At 50.9% G+C, this 910-nt stretch overlaps 1 protein-coding gene across 1 annotated transcript in view; it reads left to right on the top strand.

The window, feature by feature from the left end:
• The window catches only part of LOC119589474, a 1,341-nt gene extending 465 nt beyond the window's left edge, over window positions 1-876 (top strand). The window contains exons 2-3 of the mRNA XM_037938075.1: window positions 174-360; window positions 583-876. Of these exons, the coding sequence (XP_037794003.1) occupies window positions 174-360; window positions 583-876 (481 nt within the window). The remainder of the gene's footprint in view (window positions 1-173; window positions 361-582) is intronic.
• Window positions 877-910: the final 34 nt, after the last annotated feature.

Here is a 910-nt window from a genome sequence, read left to right as displayed (position 1 = left end):
TTCTATTGTTTGACATCTACTGTTGTCTGGCAAAATCTTAGTTTTTCGAACAGTCACAATACAATCCATCCACCGACCCTACGAGGATAATGTCCCTGTATGTGTACGGTTAAACAGTCATATGTATCCATTTCCTATACATTGATTTACAGTCTTGACTTTACGCTTTACAGACATGCATTCATTTTCGAAAGGCTTTTCCTGAATCTGATGATCATCAGGAACTTCACCAACTTCGACGGAACCACATCGATGTACGTGGTGAGGGAAAACCTTGTTCCCGGTTACTCCGCTTGGCTCTTGTACCGAGACAATCCCTTCAAGCGGAATTTGGACTGGTGTATCTTGGCCTTCCATGAGGTGAGTCATTGAGCAAAGGTCTAATGTGGTGAAAAAGGCGATGGACATTCCAGGGCCATGACAGCACAGATAACAAGATGTTTGAACTTTGTGTCAGGATAACATATATTGCTTTGGTGATGATACAGTGCCGATAATGTCCATATTGATGTATGAGCATAAACGCAAATGAATACGGTACCTGAATAACCGACGTCACCCCCATCCCCTCTGTGCACCAAGGCTGGCCTGATCCGGCGATGGAGCGAGGAGGTGCTGGGCGAAGAGAAGAAGCGATACCACAAAATCCGCCAGCAGATGAAGCAGGAGACGGAGGCAGCAGGAACGGTCCAAGAAAAGGAGACCCAGAGCGGAGACTTGCAGCCGCTCTCGCTCCTTCACCTTCAGGGCACTCTCTTCGTCCTCGTGACCGGGCTCTTGGTCGGCGTCCTCGTGTTTCTGGCGGAGAGGCTGCTGCCCTCGGCGGGGTCAGCCGGCGGGGGGGCGCCGAGCAAGCCTTCGAGCTCTTCTCCGTGAGCGCTCCCTGGCCTCGTCTCGCTCGCCTGATCAT

The sequence above is a fragment of the Penaeus monodon genome, chromosome 25 (assembly GCF_015228065.2).
Source record: "Penaeus monodon isolate SGIC_2016 chromosome 25, NSTDA_Pmon_1, whole genome shotgun sequence".
In the NCBI taxonomy this organism is placed as follows: Eukaryota; Metazoa; Arthropoda; class Malacostraca; order Decapoda; family Penaeidae; genus Penaeus; species Penaeus monodon.
The sequence above is the reverse complement of the archived record's forward strand: the minus strand, read 5'-3'. Positions and strand labels throughout refer to the sequence as shown.